The sequence below is a fragment of the Elephas maximus genome, chromosome 4 (genome assembly GCF_024166365.1).
Source record: "Elephas maximus indicus isolate mEleMax1 chromosome 4, mEleMax1 primary haplotype, whole genome shotgun sequence".
Taxonomy (NCBI): Eukaryota; Metazoa; Chordata; class Mammalia; order Proboscidea; family Elephantidae; genus Elephas; species Elephas maximus.
The window spans coordinates 34,015,744-34,032,741 of record NC_064822.1 but is presented as its reverse complement, the minus strand read 5'-3'; the positions used below and the strand labels follow the sequence as shown (position 1 = coordinate 34,032,741).

General features: G+C 38.3%; 1 protein-coding gene across 3 annotated transcripts in view; it reads right to left on the bottom strand.

The window, feature by feature from the left end:
• Positions 1-16,998, bottom strand: part of DNAJC1 (DnaJ heat shock protein family (Hsp40) member C1) — a 323,430-nt gene that overhangs the window by 188,345 nt on the left and 118,087 nt on the right. For all 3 annotated transcript variants that reach the window (XM_049881877.1, XM_049881878.1, XM_049881879.1), the window contains one exon: positions 690-780. In XM_049881877.1, coding sequence (XP_049737834.1) covers positions 690-780 — 91 coding nt within the window. The remainder of the gene's footprint in view (positions 1-689; positions 781-16,998) is intronic.

Below are 16,998 nucleotides of genomic sequence, written 5' to 3'. Positions count from 1 at the left end.
TTCCTCCAGAGACAACAGAGAGAGAAAGCCTTCCCCTGGAGCTGATGCCCTGAATTTGGACTTCTAGCCTACTAGACTGTGAGAAAATAAATCTCTCTTGTTAAAGCCATCCACTTGTGGTATTTCTGTTATGGCAGCACTAGATGGCTAACATAAATAATATGTTCAACTTTTTCTATAATTAGCAAGAACTGTCTTTATTGTTCAATAAAAGACTTCATTGCAACATACTCTTAATTTATTCAAGGTTTTCCTATTATATAACAATATTGCAAATGAAAGATGGCATTTGAAACAAAAATCATTGATATCTTTAGATTTTTCATTTTTACTATTACAATATATAGCAAGTTGGGTGATCAATTGGTTAGGTTTGGCAGTAAATATCAATTATAGTTACAATTCTGCAGTAGTTTAGACTTTAGCAGATTTTGGATGCCTATTAGACTGAAGGACCTATACGAGCCATCTGATTGTACTTCTCTTTCTGATATGGAACTGTGGTGGTCCAGTAATTAATAATAAAGTATTTTCCACTTACAACAAATTCAGTACAAATTATTCTATTTAGGGAGTGGCAAAGAAGGTATAGGAAATTTAATTACTGCTAACTTTAAGGGAAAATCTAAATTTAAAAAATTAGTTTTATATGATATTGTTAACACAGTAAGAAAATGTTTAAAACTCACTTTGAAGTGTTTCAAGTTCAGCTCTAGTCAGCGCATCTTCCTTTTCCTTCAATTTTGTTTCTTTATATCTAGCATAAAACTGCCCAGCATCCTTAAAAAAGAAGTTACAAATAAATTAACAAAAAATCACCAGTTTGCTTTCACAGTATTTTCCACATAACTTCATTTTAAACCGGCATATTCATTTTACAAGCACGCTTTCTTTGTGTTTACACTTCCTATTTTTTTGACAAACAGAACAAATTTAAACACTTCTTTATAATTTTTCAATCTATCTCAGGTTGCTGATTATGGCCTGAAATTACAGGAGCATAAATTTAAGTAAATCCTTTTTTCCGAGATATGAAAGGGATGTATCCTCTTGTAGTTTTCTTCTTCTGTATGATGTTTTTATCAATATCATAAGTGCTACTGCATGACCAAAATACAGAAAAACACATTGCTGAACTGAATTATTTGGTGTAACCCCAAAACAAAACCCACTGCTGTTGAGTCGATTCCAACTCATAGCGACCCTATAGGACAGAGTAGAACTGCCTCATAGGGTTTCCAAGGCTGTAATCTTTACAGACTACTCGACAGCACTGGGTTTTTTAATATTTATGGAAGCAGACGGCCACATCTTTCTTCCACAGAGTGGCTGGTGGGTTGAAACCGCTGATCGTTTGGTTTGCAGGCAGGCACTTTAACCAATGCGCTACTAGGGCTAAAAAAAAAACCAAACCTGTTGCCATCAAGTTGATTCTGACTCATAGCTACCCTACAGGACAGAGTAGAACTGCCCCATAGAATTTTCAAAGAGCATCTGGGGGATTTGAACTGCTGACCTTTTGGTAGGCAGCTGGAGCACTTAACCACTATGCCACAAGGGTTTCCTTGAATTATTTGTTATAGTAAATTATATTATTGTGGCAAAAAAACACTATCACTATTTTTATATTAGTCACATAACTCCAACAAATTTTCAAAATTATTATACGTAAATAATACTACCTTCAGGAACACATATTTTTAAGAAAGTTAGAGCATAAAGTATCAACTACTTTAAATTTAAATTTAATGACAAAAGTTCAACTTAGATATAATTCTCAGGCACTTAACAAGAAATGTGTTGTTACAGAAAACAACTTTGGGTCAAAAAGAGGATGTATCTACAGGGCACAAATAGACTACAAACCATAACTAATAATGCACAAACACTAGAAGAGAAACTACATAACTGGGAGCTCTTAAAAATTTAACACTTCCACTTATCAAAAGACTTCACCAGAAGAGTAAAAAGAGAACCTACAGACTGGGGATTTTTTTTTTTAATCTATGACATATCTAACAACGGTCTAATCTCTAAAATCTATAGAATACTTCAACACCTCAATAACAAAAAGACAAATAACCCAATTAAAAAATAGACAAAGGATATGAACAGACACTTCACCAAAGAAGACATTCAGGCAGCTAACAGACACATGAGGAAATGTTTACAATCACTACCCATTACAGAAATGCAAATCGAAACTACAATGAGATACCATCTCACCCCAACATTACTGGCACCAATCAAAAAAAGAGAAAATAACAATTGTTGGAGAGGCTGCAGGGAGACTGGCACTCTTAAGCATTGCTGATGGGTATGTCAAATGGTAAAACCGCTATGGAAAATGAGATGGTGTCACCTTAAAAAGCTAGAAATAGAAATACCATATTATCCAGCACCTCCACTCCTAGGAATACATCCTAGAGAAATAAGAGCCATCACAGGAATAGACATATGCACACCAATGTTCACTGCAGCATTATTCACAATAGCAAAAAGACGGAAAAAAAAACCTAAGGGGCTATCAACAGATTAATGTAATACTATGCAATGATAGGAAACCCTGGTGGCATAGTGGTTACATGCTATGGCTGCTAACCAAAAGATTAGCAGTTTGAATCCACCAGGCAGTTGTATTCTCTCCTGTAGGGTTGCTATGAGCCAAAATCAACTCGACGGCAGCAGGTTTGGGTTTTTTTTGATGCAATGATAAAGAGCAATGAAGAATTTGTGAAACATCTCACAACATGGATGAACCTGGAGGGTATTATGCTGAGTGAAATAAGTCAATCACGAAAGGACAAATATTGTATGAGATTACAAGAAAAGGTTTCCACACAGAAAAAGCAAACCCTGATGGTTATGAGGGAGAGGAGGAAAAATCGCTAACTAAACAGCAGACAGGTGTTAACTTTGGTGAAGGGAAAGACAACATAAAATATAGGGGAAAGCAGCACAACTTGACCAAGGCAACGCCATACAAGCTTCCTAGACACATCCAAAGACCCTGAGGGACAGAGTTACTGGGGTTGAGAGCTGAGGACCATGGTCTCGGAGGACATCTAGGTCAGTTGGCATAACATAGTTCATAAAGAAAATGTTCTACATCCTACTTTGGTGAGTAGTGTCTGGGGTCTTAAAAGCTTCCAAGCGGCTATCTAAAATGCGCCTATTGGTCCCATCACATTTGGAGCAAAGGAGAATGAAGAAAACCAAAGACACAAGGAAAATATTAGTCCAAAGGACTAATGGACCACATGAAGCACAGCCTCCACCAGCCTGATCCCAGAAGAACTAAATGGTGCCCGGCTACCACCACTTACCACTCTGACAGGGATCACAATAAAGGGTTCCAGACAGAGCAGGAGAAAAATGTAGAAAAAAATTCAAATTCACACATACACACACAAAAAAGATCAGACTTACTGGTCTGACAGACTGGAGGAACTCCTGAAACTATGGCCCCCAGACACCAAGCTAACCCAAAACTGAAGCCACCCGGAGTTCACCCTTCAGCCAAAGATGAGACAGGCCTACAAAACAAACTGGAGCCCTGGTGGCTCGGTGGTTAAAAGCTCGGCTGCTAACCAAAAAGTCAGCAGTTTGAATCCATCAGCCACTCCTTAAAAACTCAATGGGGCGGGTGGGGGGGGGGGTCCAAGATGGTGGAATAGCCAGATGCTTCTGGCAAGCTCTCTTACAACAAAGACCTGAAAAAGCAAGTGAAACAATTATATTTATGACAAGCTAGAAGCCCTGAACATCAAAGGCAAAGTCAGAAAATGGATTGATTGGCACAGGGATGGAGAGATGGTTCAGAAGCAGAGAGAAGTTGCTGGGCCCAAATCACTGGGAACCCTCATGCTGCGATGGGCTGGTGTTGGTGTACAGCCACACCTTCCTCAAGGAGAAACAGCCAGCCACACAGCCTACTCACACCGCCAGAACCAGAGAAGAATGGCGCTTTCGGCAAAAGCTAAGTACTTGTGTATATTTTACCGTGTCCCCAGGCCCCAAACAGGCTTCAGTGTCTATCAATTTTGCTGGGCCTGAGATAGGTCCTATTGTGCACCCTGAGCCATTCTCCTGACATTAGAAAAAAATAAATAAATAAATTCACAATTGGGGAAAAGATAATCTGCCAGCTCCACTAACCTGGGGAGCTCAGGACAGAAGCGGATCCTGTCCAGGCATAAACAATCTGTGGACTCTGAATACCTTTCCCCCCTGCACGGACCTGTGTGGGGCCTATTTCAGGAGAACAGGCTGTTGTTGCCAGACTGCAACTGTTTTGGCTGTGTGGTAGGGAGGTGAGTGTGTGATGTTTAACACTATATTGCCTATTTAATAGGTCCTCACCTACCCACATCAGGGGCCTAAGAGCTTGTGGTTCCACTCAGATCACCCAGTCACCCATAACAGGGCTCCAAGGATAACTGGTAACTCCTAGTCCTTACAACCAAAAGCACTGGGTACTTGATGACCGACTACCTGGACACATGAGCTGAATCCATACAAGAAAAGAGAATGGACTCCTAGGCTCATATACCTACCTGGTAATATCTCTACCCATTAGGGGGCAGGATGTTACAGCCTCAAAGGAGAAAACAATCAAGACAGCTCACTCAAGCAACCTATTTGGACATACAAAACAAAACAAAGCAAGAAGCTAGGATATAGTAAGGAAACACAAAATAAACTAATACAAGAACTTATAGCTGGCATGGAGAAAACAGTCAATATCAAATCACATAAAGAAGCAGACCATGATCGCCTCAACAAGCTCTCAAAACAAAAAATCAAGGGATCTTCTGAATGAAGGTGCATTCCTGGAATTACCGGATGCAGAATACAAAATATTAATATACAGAACTGTTCAAGACATCAGGAAGGAGATCAGGCAGTACGCAGAACAAGCCAAGGAACACACAGATAAAACAGTTAAAGAAATTAAAAAGGTTATTCAAGAACATAATGAAAAATTTAATAAGCTGCAAGAATCCATAGAGAGACAGCAATCAGGAATTCAGAAGATTAACAACAACATTACAGAATTAGACAGCTCAATAGAAAGTCAGAGGAGCAGAATTCAGCAAGTGGAAGACAGAATTGGTAAGACTGGAGATAAAGCAGTTGGCACCAATATATTTGAGGAAAAATTGGATAACAGAATTTAAAAAACAAAGAAACCCTAAGAATCATGTGGACTATATCAAGAGAAATAACCTATGAGTGATTGGAGTACCAAAACAGGGAGGGATAACTGAAAATACAGAGAGAATTGTTTAAGATTTGTTAGCAGAAAACTTCCCTGATATCATGAAAGATGAGAAGATACCTCTCCAAGATGCTCATTGAATTCCACATAAGGTAGATATTAAAAGAAAGTCACCAAGACATATTAAAATCAAATTTGCCAAAACCAACGATGAAGAGAGAATTTTAAGAGCACCTAGGGATAAACGAAGTCACCTACAAAGGCGTCAATAAGAATAAGCTTGGACTACTCGGCAGAAATCATGTAGGCAAGAAGGCAGTGGGATGACTTATAAAGCACTGAAGAGAAAAAATTGCCAGCCAAGAATCATACATCCAGCAAAACCGTCTCTTAAGTATGACGGTGAAATTAGGACATTTCCAGATAAACAGAAGTTCAGGGAACTTGTAATAACCAAACCAAAACTACAAGAAATACTAAAGGGAGTTCTCTGGTTATAAAATCATTTATATCAGATATCAACCCAAGACTAGAACACTGGACAGAGCAATCAGATGTCAACCCAGATAGGGAAATCACGAAAATAAATAAAGATTTTAAAAAATGCTCAAAACAGGGAAACAGTGATGTCATTATGTAAAAGAAGACAACATTAAAACAATAAAGAGGGACTAAGAATGTAGTCATAGATCTTTCAAATGGAGAGGAAGACAAGGCAATATAAAGAAATAAAAGTTAGGTTTAAACTTGGAAAAATGGGGTAAATATTAAGGTAACTACAAAGGAGACTAACAATCCTACTCATCAAAATAAAATAGAAGAAAAAATAGAGACTCAGCAGAAACAAAATCAACTACAGTGAACAGGAGGAAAAGGCAATATATAAAGATAAACTACTCAGCACAAAACATTAAGTGGGAAAAAGAAACTGTCAACAACACACAAAAAAAGACATCAAAATGATAGCACTAAACTCATAAACCTACCCATAATTATGCTGAATGTAAATGGACTAAATAAACCAATAAAGAGAGAGTGGCAGAATGTATTTAAAAAACACGATCTGCCTATATGCTGCCCATAAGAGACACACCTTAGACTAGAGACACAAACTAAAACTCAAAGGGTGGAAAAAATATATCAAGCAAACAACAATAAAAAAAAAAGGGCAGGAGTGTCAATACTAATTATGACAAAATAGGCTTTAAACTTAAATCCACCACAAAGGATAAGGAAGGACACTATATAATAATTAAAGGGACAATATACCAGGAGGATATAACCATATTAAATACTTATGCACCCAATGACAGGGGTGCAAGATACATAAAACAAATTCTAACGGCACTGAAAAGGGAGATAGCGCCACAATTATACTAGCAGACTTCAACATACCACTTTTGCTGAAGGATAGAACATCAAGAAAGAAGCTCAGTAAAGACATGGAATATCTAAATGCAACAATCAAACAACTTCACCTTATAGACATATACAGAATACTCCACCCAACAGCAGCCAACGCACATGGAACACTTCTCTAGAATAGACCACATATTAGGTCATAAAGCAAGCCTTAGCAAAATCCAAAATGTGGAAATATTACAAAGCATCTTCTCTGACCATAAGGCTATAGAATTAGAAATCAGTAACAGAAAAAGCATAGAAGAGAATTCAAACACTTGGAAACTGAACAATATCCTGCTCAAAAATGACTGGGTTATAGAAAACATCAAGGATGGGATAATGAAATTCATAGAATCCAAAAAGAAAGAAAACACTTCCTATCAGAACCTTTGGGATGCAGTAAAAGCAGTGCTCAGAGATCAATTTATATCAATAAATGCACATATACAAAAAGGAGAAAAGGCCAAAATCAAACAATTATACCTACAACTTGAACAAATAGAGAGCAACAAAAGAAATCCTCGGGCACGAGAAGAAAGCAAATAATAAAAGTTACAGAAGAATTCAATGAAATAGAACACAGAAAAACAACTGAAAGAGTTAAGAAGGTCAAAAGCTGGTTTTTTTTTTTTTTTTTATTGTGCTTTAAGTGAAAGTTTATAAATCAAGTCAGTCTCTCAAACAAAACCTTATATAACACCTTGCTACATACTCCCAGTTGCTCTCCCCTTAATGAGACAGCTCGCTCCCTCCCTCCACTCTTTCTTTCCGTGTCCATTTCGTCAGCTTCTAGCCCCCTCTACCCTCTCATCTTCCCTCCAGGGAGGAGACGCCAACATAGTCTCAAGTGTCCACTTGATCCAAGAAGCTCACTCACCAACATCCCTCTCCATCCCATTATCCAGTCCAATCCCTGTCTGAAGAGTTGGCTTCGGCAATGGTTTCTGTCCTGGGCCAAAAGACGGTCTGGGGGCCATAACCACTGGGGTCCTTCTAGTCTCAGTCAGACCATTAAGTCTGGTCTTTTTACAAGAATTTGGGGTCTGCATCCCACTGCTCTCCTGCTCCCTCAGCAGTTCTCTGTTGTGTTCCCTGTCAGGGCAGTTATCAGTTGTAGCTGGGCACCAGCTAGCTTTTCTGGTCTCAGGCTGATGTAGTCTCTGGTTTATGTGGCCCTTTCTGTCTCTTGGGCTTGTAATTACCTTGTGTCCTTGGTGTTCTTCATTCCCCTTTGATGCGGGTGGGCTGACACCAATTGATGCATCTTAGATGGCTGTTTGCTAGCGTTTAAGACCTCAGACGCCACTCTTCAAAGTGGGATGCAGAATGTTTTCCTAATAGATTTTATTATGGCAATTAACTTAGATGTCCCCTGAAACCATGGTTCCCAAACCGCAACGCCTGCTACACTGGCCTTTGAAGCATTCTGTTCATTCAGAAAACTTTTTTGGTTTAGTTCAGTTGTGCTAACCTCCCCTGTATTGTGTGTTGTCTTTCCTGCCACCTAAAGTAGTTCTTATCTACTATTTAATTAGTGAAAACCCCTCTCCCACCCTCCTTTCCTCTCCTTTTCTCGTAACCATCAAAGAATATTTTCTTCTCTGTTTAAACCATTTCTCAAGTTCTTATAATAGTGGTCTTATACAATATTTGTCCTTTTGCAACTGACTAATTTCACTCAGCATAATGCCTTCCAGATTCCTCCGTGTTATGACATGTTTCAAAGATCCATCACTGTTCTTTATAGATGCATAGTATTCCATTGTGTGAATATACCATAATTTATTTATCCATTCACCCATCGATGGGCACCTTGGTTGCTTCCATCTTCTTGCTATTGTAAACAGTGCTGCAACGAACATGGGTGTACATATGTCTGTTCATGTAAAGGCTCTTATCTCTCTAGGACACATTCCACGGAGTGGGACTGCTGGATCGTATGGTAGTTCCAAAAGCTGGTTCTTTGAAAAAATTAACAAAATCGAAAAACCGTTGGCCAAACTGACAAAAGAAAAACAGGAGAGGAAGCAAATAACCTGAATAAGAAATGAGATGGGTGATATTACAATAGACCCAACTGAAATTAAAAGAATCATATCAGATTACTACAAAAAATTGTACTCTAACAAATTTGAAAACCTAGAGGAAATGCATGGATTCCTAGAAACACACTACCTACCTAAACCAATACAAACAGAGGTAGAACAACTAAATAAACCCATAACAAAAGAAGAGACTGAAAAGGTAATCAAAAAACTCCCAACAACAAAAAAAAAACTCTGGCCTGGACGGCTTCACTACAGAGTTCTACTAAACTTTCAGAGAAGAGTTAACACCACTACCATTAAAGGTATTTCAGAGCATAGAAAAGGACAGAATGCTCTGAAACTCATTCTATGAAGCCAGCATATCCCTGATTCCAGAACCAGGTAAAGACACCACAAAAAAAGAAAATTACCGACAAATATCCCCCATGAACTTAGATGCAAAAATCCTCAACAAAATTCTAGCCAATAGAATTCAACAACATATCAAAAAAATAATTCACCATGACCAAGTGGGATTTATACCAGGTATGCAGGGATGGTTCAACACTAGAAAAACAATTAATGTAATCCATCATATAAATAAAACAAAAGACAAGAACCACATGATCTTATCAATTCATGCAGAAAAGGCATTTGACAAAGTTCAACACCCATTCATGATAAACACTCTCAGCAAAATAGGAATAGAAGAAAAGTCCTCAATATAACAAAGAGCATTTATACAAAGCCAAAAGCCAACATCATCTGAAATGGAGAAAGTCTAAAAACATTCCCCTTGAGATCGGGAACCAGCCAAGGATGCCCTTTATCATTGCTCTTATTCAACATTGTGCTGGAGGTCCTAGCCAGAGCAATTAGGGTAGATAAAGAAATAAAGGGCATTCAGATTGGCAAGGAAGAAGTAAAAGCATCTCTATTTGCAGAGACATGATCTTATACACAGAAAACCCTAAAGAGTCCTCAAGAAAACTACTGAAACTAATAGAAGAGTTCAGCAGAGTAACAGCATAGAAGATAAACATACAAAAACCAGTTGGATTCCTCTGCACCAACAAAAAGAACATCGAAGAGGAAATCACCAAGTCAATACCATTTACAGTAGCCCCGATGAAGATAAAATACTTAGGAATAAATCTTATCAGAGACATAAAAGACCTATACAAAGAAAACTACAAGACACCACTGCAAGAAAACAAAAGAGACCTACATAAGTGGAAAAACATACCTTGCTCGTGGATAGGAAGACTTAACATTGCAAAAATGTCTATTCTACCAAAAGCCATCTATTAATACAACTCAATTCCTATCCAAATTCCATGACACTTTTTAATGAGATGGAGAAACAAATCGCCAATTTCAAATGGAAGAGAAAGAGTCCTCGGATAAGTAAAGCATTACTGAAAAGGAAGAACAAAGTGGGAGGCCTCACTCTACCTGATTTTAGGACCTATTACAGTGCTATAGTAGTCAAAACAGCCTAGTACTGGTACAACAACAGATACATAGACAACAACAGATACTGAACTGAGAATCCAGACATAAATCCATCCACCTATGTGCAGATGATATTTGACAAAGGCCCAAAATCAGTTAATGGGCAAAAGACAGTCTCTTTAACAAACAGTACTGGCACGACTGGATATCCATCGGCAAAATAATGAAACAAGACGCATACCTCACACCATGCACAAAAACAAACTCAAAATGGATCAAAGACCTAAATATAAACTCTAAAATGAAAAAAAATCATGGAAGAAAAAATAGGGACAACACTAGGAGCCCTAATACATGGCATAAACAGTATAGAAAACATTACTAACAAAGCAGAAGAGAAACTAGATAGCTGGGAGCTCCTAAAAATCAAACACCTATGCTCATCCAAAGACTTCACCAGAAGAGTAAAAAGATTACCTACAGACTGGGAAAAAGTTTTTAGCTATGATATTTCCAATCGGGGTCTGATCTCTAAAACCTACATGATACTGCAAAAACTCAACAACAAAAAGACAAATCACCCAATTAATAAATGGGCAAAGGATATGAACAGGCACTTCACTGAAGAAGACATTCAGGTAGCTAACAGATACATGAGGAAATGCTCATGATCATTAACCATTAGAGAAACGCAAATCAAAACTACAAGTGAGATTCCATCTCACTCCAACAAGGCTGGCGTTAATCCAAAAAACAAAATAATAAATGTTGCAGAGGTTGTGGAGAGACTGGAACACTTATACAGTGCTGGTGGGAATGTAAAATGGTACAACCACTTTGGAAATCAATTCGGCACTTAGAAAGGTAGAAATAGAACTACCACATGATCCAGTAATCCCACTCCTTGGAATATATCCTAGAGAAGTAAGAGCCATCACACGAACAGATATCTACATGCCCATGTTCATTGCAGCACTGTTCACAACAGCAAAAACATGGAAGCAACCAAGGTGCCCATCAGCAGATGAATGGAGAAATAAATTATGGTATATTCACACAATGGAATACTACGCATTGATAAAGAACAATGATTAACCCATGAAACATTTCATAACATGGAGGAATCTGGAAGGCATTATGCTTAGTCAAATCAGTGAGTAGCAAAACGACAAGTATTATATGAGACCACTATTATAAGAACTCAAGAAATAGTTTATTAAACAGAGAAGGAAATATTCTTTGATGGTTACAAGAGTGGGAAAAGAGGGAGGGAGAGGGGTATTCACTAATTAGATAGTAGATAAGAACTACTTTAGGTAAAGGGAAAGACAATACACAGTACAGGAGAGGTCAGCACAACTGGATTAAACCAAAAAAATAAACCAAAAGCAAAGAAATTTCCTGAATAAACTGAAAGCTTCGAAGGCCAGCTTAGCAGGGGCAGGGGTTTGGGAACCATGGTTTCAGGGGACATCTAAGTCAATCGCCATAATAAAATCTATTAAGAAAACATTCTGCATCCTACTTTGGAGAGTGGTGTCTAAGGTCATAAATGCTAGCAAGTGGCCATCTAAGATGCGTCAATTGGTCTCGACCCACCTGGAGCAAAGGAGAATGAAGAACACCAAAGACACAAGGTAATTATGAGCCCAAGAGACAGAAAGGGTCACATAAACCAGAGACTACATGAGCCTGAGACTGGAAGAACTAGATGGTGCTCAGCTACAACCAATGACCTCCCTGACAGGGAACAAAACAGAGAATCCCTGACGGAGCACGTGAGCAGTGAGATGCAGACCCCTAATTCTTGTAAAAAGACCAGACTTAATGGTCTGAGACTAGAAGGATCCCAGAGGTCATGGTGCCAGACCTGTTTGCCCAAGACAGGAACCATTCCCAAAGCCAACTCTTCAGACATGGATTGGACTGGTCTATGGGATAGGAAATGATACTGGTGAAGAGTGTGGTTCTCGGATCAAGTAGACACATGAGACTATGTGGGCAGCTCCTGTATGGACAAGAGATGAGAGGGCAGAGGGGGTCAGAACCTGGCCGAATGGACATGAAAATAGAAAGTGGAGGGAAGGAGTGTGCTGTCTCATTAGAGGGAGAGCAACTAGGAGTATATAGCAAGGTGCATGTAAGTTTTTGTATGTGAGGCTGACTTGGTTTGTAAACCTTCACTTAAAGCACAATTAAAAAAAAAAAAACTCTATGGGGCAGTTCTCCTCTGTCCCATAAGGTTGCTACGAGTCAGAATCAACTTGATGCCAATGGGTTTGGTTTGTTTGTATAAAAAAAAAAAAATGGAAAAAATACTGACATCATCAAGGATTTTATTTTACTTGGACTCAAAATGAATGCCCGTGGAAGCAGCAGTCAAGAAATCAAACGACTTGTTGCATTGGCAAATCTGTTGCAAAAGACCTCTTTAAAGTACTGTAAAGCAAAGATGTTACTTTGAGGACTAAGGTATGCCTGACCCAAGGCATTATATCTTCAATCTCCTCATATGCATGCAAAACTGGACAATGAATAAGGAAGCCCAAAGAAGAATTGATGTCTTTGAATTATGGTGTTGGTAAAGAATACTGAGTATACCATGGACTTCCAGAAGAATGAACAAGTCTGTCTTGAAAAAAGTACAGCCAGAGTGCTCCCTGGGAGCGAGGATGGTGAGACTTTGTCTTATGTACTTTGGACATGTTATTAGGAATGATCAGTCCCTGGAGAAGGACATCATGCTTGGAAAGGTAGAGGGTTGGAGAAAAAGGGGAAGACCCCTGATGAGATGGACTGACACAGTGGCTGAAACCATGGGTTCAAATATAGCAATGATTATGAGATGTAGGACTGGGCAGTGTTTAGTTATGTTGTACATAGGGTCAACAATATAACACAAACAATATCACATGTGAGGAACATGTCTCTTAGTTCAATCAAGTATAGGAAGCCAAATGGGGAGCATCTTCCCAAAAGATGAGATGATAGGAAAGGACAAGAAAACTGGATGATTGGATACACAGAACTGGAGGTAGAAAAGGCAAGGTGGAGAGTGCTGACATATTGTGGGGATTGCAACAATGTCACAATTTGTATACAAATTTTTGAATGAGACACTTATTTGCACTGTAAACTTTCACCTAAAACACTATTAAAAAAAAAAAAAGTTTTAGTCTTGGAAACCTTATGGGGCAGCTCTACGCTGTCCTATAGGGTAACTATGATTAGAAATCATCTGGACGCCAGTGGCTTTTTTAGGTTTGTATATTTGAAAGGATAGTAAAAATCACACTCTATGATGAGAAATTCACTCATTTAAAGGAACTTTTGTATTTTAAGCAGCAGGAACCCTTAGGCATAGACTTTTTTACATGGATCTATATCTTGGAAATCCATTTCAATAAACACTGAATAATTACTATATGTCTTGCACTGTTCTAAGCTCATATAACACTGTATATATAAGGCTTATATGGCTATAAGACATATTGCTGACTCAAATCTTAGGAAAAGAATGCCTGTGCAAACAAAAAAATATGTGTGGACAAAGTGTGTATGTGTTTGTTGGGGTAGAGCTGAGATGGAGGGAGAAGCACAAACTAAAGTTCTCAATTAAAACTCATTCTCTTCTGTAATTTTTCCAACTTCAATAAAATATTTGTCTTTTGTCATTAATTCAATAATTCTATCTATTTGTACAAACTGGGGACTTATCTTCACTGATGCAGTCTTTTCAGGAAGAGTCATAGCCAACAGAAGGAGCTTCTCATTACAAGGAAAAGCAATGGAGAAAAAAAATAAAGAGCTAGGAGCTGCTGCTAGGTTATAAGTTCCTCAAGGGCATGAATTTTGAACTAAGCTTTCATAGTATCCCCAGCATCTATGCAGGCACAAGCTAGGTATTCAGCATACATTTGTGAAACTGAATTAAATTCCTTGGAAGGTTACTCTGAAGATTCACAAATCTGATTATGAAATATATATGACCAACTTCTTCCACAGCTCTCAGAAACCAGTATAAAACAATTCCCAGCATAACTAAAAAAACCAAACCTGATGCCGTCAAGTCAATTTTGACTCATAGCGACCCTATAGGAAAAAGAGAACTACCCCATAGGGTTTCCAAGGAGTACCTGGTGGATTTGAACTGCTGACGTTTTGGTTAGCAGCCACATCCCTTAATCGCTATGCCACAGGGGTTTCCAAACCTGTTGCTGTTGAGTCGATTCCGACTCATAGCTATGCTGTAGGACAGAGTAGAATTGCCCCACAGAGTTTCCAAGAAGCAGCTGGTGGATTCGAACTGTGGACCTTTTGGTTAGTGGCCAAGCTTTTAACCACTTCGCCACCAGGGCTCCAACTGAAGATTGAAGACACGCAAACAATTACCTAGCCATCAAGATACAGTGACTAAATTCTAAATGAGTGGAAGTAGAGAATAAGGCCAAGTAAATGAGGAAGTAAGACTTTAGGAAGGTACTAAAGAAAGACCAGGCCTTAGATAATCATAGACATGGAAATAAATAAGTTGATGCTCTAGGCATATGAAAATCCTGGCAATGAAACAGATTGTTTCCCACCATCTCTTGACTCAAACTTCATATATTTTATAGTAATACCACTAATAGTTGCCAGACCACACGTGCTATGCTTCCATGTCTTTGCATATGTTTGCCCTCTAGCTAAATAGGCTACTGTCATTATTCTGATGAACTTCGATTCATCCTTGAAGACCCTATTCAAGTATCACCTCCTTTGCAAGTTTTTTCTGACCTTCCCTGGCAAAGTAATTTTCTCCTGTATTAAAAAAAAAAAAATTTTTTTTTTTTTAATACTACTTCTGTACCTAAGCATACTTTTAGGATTGCTTGTATCATGCCGTAGTTGCTCTTAGGAAACGAGAAATTTGAGATATGGAGACATGAATGCTCAGAGTGCGGTATCTGACGGAAAGCAGACACTCAGTAAGTGTTCATTGAATTGAACTAGATTGATATATATGAGAAACCTTTTAAAGAAAGAAATGAAAGAGCTTAATGATTGATTGACGTAGCATAAGAAACAGAGATATTAAGGATAACTCTAAGGTAACATTCCCAGACAGTAAGATTCCTAGAGCAGATAAATCACAGATCTATCTGAAAAAGTTTTATCTCTGCTAGGTAATAAAAGAGCAAAATCAATTCTTGGTTCCACCTTGATTCAGATGTAAATGCGTGAACACCTAAGACTCTCAAATGGAATTATTTCTTTTCATCTATGAATGTCCAAGTTAAATAACTGAATCTTTCTCCTGGCGTAATATCACACTCTTCCACCTGATAATGAATTAGGAAAATAAAAGATATTACTAAAATGACTGAATCGGTATTTAACACAGATGGATCTCTTGTTCTTTTCATTCTCACTTTTATGTTCCCACTTCATTTCTACTATGATTCTCCCAAGCCCTGGGCCACCTAAATAAAGAATCTGAAGGACCCATAAGGTCATGCCCCTAACTTACTCATCTTCCCATGCCATATATACTTTGAATTTCACCAGGGCTTTGCGTTAAGGGTTTTATGGCCTTAACATTGTTCTCCTCTGACCCCGGCAAAACAAAACAAAACAAAACCCAACCCTGGCAGAATATTATTTTATATTAAGCCACATCAGTCATTTGTATCTTGGTGTAAATTAATGAATGAATGAGTTTATGATCTTCTTTCAATAGAGTAGGTTTGAGTAGTAGGGAAGAAGAAAAGGTCAGGAAGGCATTGGCTCCTTGAAAGGAGCAAGAAAGGTAGCATCATGCAAGAAAAGAAGGGCACAGGCTAGTATTTATGAGAGGTGACAGAAGGTAGGTTGAAGTCACACATCATAGCATAGTATAGTGACATGTTATACAGTAACTAAGAGGGCAGGTTTTAGAGTCGGACTATCTGGATTAACATCTCAGCACTGCCATCTCACTAGCCATGTGACATTCTGCAAATTACTTCATTTCTCTATGGGTGAGTTTTCTCGTCCATAAAATGGGGACAATAAAAATAACTATCTCATAGGGCTGTTGTGAAGACTAAATGTGTTTGGGAAATGAAATGTATTTGGGAAACGGAATAATACTTGCACATGTTAAGCCTTATATGTGTTAGGTATTTTTATTATTACTTCATCATTTTGCCAAGGATCTTGCCCTATAAAACAAAGTAAGAGTTAGTTTTTATGCTTTGTATTTCACCAAAATTCCTCCTGCCAAATTCCATATCTTCTTGCTTACATGACTTCCCTTTACCTATACCTTCTTCACCTCAATGCTAAATAAAACCTTTCGCTGGGTAATAGCAGCCTCTTCCTTGGCTAATGTTTGTTCTTCCTGCTATGGCCAGAGTAGAACTATCCCATAGGGTTTTCAAGGAGTGACTGGTGGATTTGAACTGCTGACTTTTTGGTTAGGAGGCAAACTTTTAACCACTACACCACCAGGGCTCCCACCTTAACCTATTCCTTCTAATTCCAAGAGTTTTAATATATTTCCTGGTCTCACCCACTGTTTGTATTCCTTCCTTATGTTATTCCTTTTCTTCACATCTTAGTTATACTTTCAAGTTATAATTACAGCATGCCCCATTCCAGAATGCATTACTTCCTTAATAAATCTACAATCTCGAATAACTGCATTGAACTCAGAAAACTGTATATTGCTCCAGCCATCCTCGTGTTCAGTTGGTACTATACTTCAAGATGGGCACTGACGAGCTGGAAAACTTTAATAGGAAAGCGATCAAATGGTGAGGAAACTTGAAACGATAAGCAACTGGAGATGAGACAATTAGGATAACCTGATAATTATCATAGAATATCTTAAGAGTCATCACAGGAAAGAATGATGTGAATTACCATATA